We start from the raw sequence: 3,526 nt of genomic DNA on the forward strand, positions 1-3,526 counted from the left end.
TGTGATTAACCCCACCCATTCAAGGACAGCCAGGGTTGTGACTGATACTGATCAATACTGATCGATACTGATCGATACTGATCGCCCCAGCATCATGAAGACACTCAGTCATGTGACAGCGGTCACCAGAGACGCTGCTGGACGTGGAGGTGAACTTCCTGTCTGTGATCCACAGTTCAGGAGCCTCGGCTTCTCTCCACACAATCCTCAGCTGCCCCCCCCCCCCAGCTTCCTGCCTCCGCTAACAATAGACGGGGGTCGGGAGGAGTGCTGAGCCAGCAAATTAATATTAAACCATTCATTGGATTCATCCCAATATAACTGCAAAAGATCTATCTATCTATCTATCTATTATCTATCTATCTATCTATCTATCTATCTATCTATCTATCTATCTATCTATCTATCTATCTATCTATCTATCTATCTATCTATCTATCTATCTATCTATCTATTATCTATCTATCTATCTATCTATCTATCTATCTATCTATCTATCTATCTATTATCTATCTATCTATCTATCTATCTATCTATCTATCTATCTATCTATCTATCTATCTATCTATCTATCTATCTATCTATTTATCTATCTATCTATCTATCTATCTATTATCTATCTATCTATCTATCTATCTATCTATCTATCTATCTATCTATCTATCTATCTATCTATCTATCTATCTATCTATCTATCTATCTATCTATTATCTATCTATCTATCTATCTATCTATCTATCTATCTATCTATCTATCTATCTATCTATCTATCTATCTATCTATCTATCTATCTATTATCTATCTATCTATCTATCTATCTATCTATCTATCTATCTATCTATCTATCTATCTATCTATCTATCTATCTATCTATCTATCTATCTATCTATCTATCTATCTATCTATCTATCTATCTATCTGATGTAAAGTTTAGATGTTATAAATGTTTTTCCACGCTCACGCCTCTTGCCCGTTCCCTCCATCATCTGCCCCCCACTCCAGGCATTTTTCACGGAGGAGGCAGCGATCGTCGGTCACGTGACCCCACCTCCACCAATGGCGTCACGGTACGCTGCCAGTGGAGATAAGGGGCTCTCGGTAAAGAGCTGCTCTGGGCTGACAGTTTCACTTTGTGATCTTCAATGATCATTATCACGGACGTCAGCGGCCGAGCGCTCTGCCCGCAGCTCCGGTGGTGACCGTTGGATTTCTATTGGCCCCCTCCCGCCTGCCTTCCCCCTGCAGCCCGAGAGAAGCTGCAGCAGCACCTCCGCCCAGCGTGAACCCCCCCTCCACCACCGCCTGCTGCGCTCCGACGTTCAGATGCTGGGAGACAAGGCTCACGGTAAGTCACGGATCCGCGTCCGGACGCGCTGCTCGGGCTGACATTGGGCCAGGTCTAAGTCAGTAAGGTCAGGTGTTCAGGAGCCCCCCCGGGACGCGCACAAACCCTCCACACGTGTTCACTCACACTAAAACTGTCTGGAGGGGAAGTTGGAGCAACATGAGAACAGTTAATGTAGAAGAACTGTGGGCCAACCTCTGCGTGGATCTGTGACCCCTGTGTGGAAAAATGTAGAAAACAATTCATTACAAATAGACTTAAAATTATTCTATCAATTAATCTATCAATTATTCTATAGATTATTCTATAAATTAAATTATGCTAAATTATACAATTAATTGCACTAAAATTTACTTTAAATTATACTATAATTAAATTATATTATACTTAAATTATACTATGAATTAAATTAAACTATAAATTAAATGAAACTATAAATTAAATGAAACAATAAATTAAATGAAACTATAAATATTTTTTTATTATAATTAAAATAAACAATAAATTCTAACAAACGCCTGTTAAATAAAACAGTCATTTCAATAAGGCCTTTCTGCAGAAATTAGCCTCTAAATCTAAAATATCAGCTTCATGTAATATGACAACAACAAAAACAACAATAATAGTTATTATTATAATTATTACAAAAATAATTGTAATAATAACTCTCTTCCGGTCATTCGTTCGTCACACCGGCCGAATGCGTTCGGTGTGTTTTCGTTCGCATCACCGACCCACACACACACACACACACACACACACCAGCGTGACGACACTGACACGGATCCCACGGGCAGCAGGTGATCACGTGGAAAATAGTTTGACCTTCATCATAATTAAAATGTGCGTAAAAATCTGCGTGGAGCCGCTTCCAGCTCCACAGGAAATAAAGGCTTTCTTACTGAGTGGATCCCCGTGAAATTTACACCAGTGTACTAATATATTAAAGACAGGCAGGTGGCATTTAATGTTCTATTTTATAAAGGAATTTAACTAGCCCTGTAATAATAATAAAAAACCTTTTTTTATTATTTAATATTAAACACAGAGTTCATTAAAATGTTCCAATCATTTCAATCCGGTGGGAAAAAAGGGTTTTAAATTTAAAAACTACGGAAATGTATTTTACAATTTTTTTAACTGATTTCTTTAATTTTCTTTTTATAAGAGGAATTTAAATTAAATGTACGAAAAAAATAGATCCGCTTTGCCGAAATCAATGAATGTGATAAAAAACGCACCAGATTTATATTTATGTTTAAATTAAATTAAATATTTATGACGGGAGTTAAATTACAGTCAGAATGTTTGCATGGAATAATTGTATTTTGGAGACTCAGTGTTTCCACGTTGTGTTTGGTGGACGTGTGTGTGTGTGTGTGTGTGTGTGTGTGTGTGTGTGTGTGTGTGTGTGTGTGTGTGCGTGTGTGTGTGCGCGTGCACCAGGTGTGTCGCTGAAGGTCATGGAGTACACGTACGATGACGACCTGGAGGAGCTGTGTCCGGTGTGCGGGGACAAGGTGTCCGGGTACCACTACGGGCTGCTCACCTGCGAGAGCTGCAAGGTAACCCGGGGGCGTGCGGGGCGTGCGTGAACGCGCACAGACATTGTCGAGAAAAGCAACAGATGATGCGTGAGAACCCCCGCACACAGGAAACGAGCCGTGTGCGGGGCGGAGGAGTCAAGAAGAGAATAAATCAGGCCGGGAAAATATTTGAAATTAAACGTTCGTTAAACGTAATAAACGGATTTTATCACATAAATTATTTCTTTTTTTTAAATTGGTTTATTTTATTATTTTGGTGATTAAAATGAGATAATATGTGACATTTAAATATAAATTCCCTGCGCCCTAATGTTAGACCCTGCGCGTCTCTGCGCGTCACGGCGGGCCGCGTCCCGCCGTGACGCGGCCCTCCGTGACGCGGCCCGCCGTGACGCGGCCCTCCGTGACGCTCCGCCGTGTTTCAGGGCTTCTTCAAGCGGACGGTGCAGAACAACAAGCGGTACACGTGTGCGGAGAACCAGGAGTGTAAGATCGACAAGACGCAGAGGAAGAGGTGTCCCTTCTGCCGCTTCCAGAAGTGTCTCAGCGTGGGCATGCGTCTGGAAGGTAGGCCCACGTCACGTGACCTACAGAAAATCACCTGGAGGATGTTGGCTCACATCTAGAATCAATA

The 3,526-nt window shown here is 41.1% G+C and overlaps 1 protein-coding gene across 1 annotated transcript in view; it reads left to right on the plus strand.

Annotated features, from left to right (window-relative positions):
* Positions 1-1,323: 1,323 nt before the first annotated feature.
* nr5a1a (nuclear receptor subfamily 5, group A, member 1a) overlaps positions 1,324-3,526 on the plus strand; it is a 16,594-nt gene continuing 14,391 nt past the window's right edge. The window contains exons 1-3 of the mRNA XM_068310753.1: positions 1,324-1,345; positions 2,792-2,910; positions 3,318-3,459. Coding sequence (XP_068166854.1) covers positions 1,324-1,345; positions 2,792-2,910; positions 3,318-3,459 — 283 coding nt within the window. The remainder of the gene's footprint in view (positions 1,346-2,791; positions 2,911-3,317; positions 3,460-3,526) is intronic.

This window comes from Antennarius striatus, chromosome 3 (assembly GCF_040054535.1).
Source record: "Antennarius striatus isolate MH-2024 chromosome 3, ASM4005453v1, whole genome shotgun sequence".
NCBI classification, from domain to species: Eukaryota; Metazoa; Chordata; class Actinopteri; order Lophiiformes; family Antennariidae; genus Antennarius; species Antennarius striatus.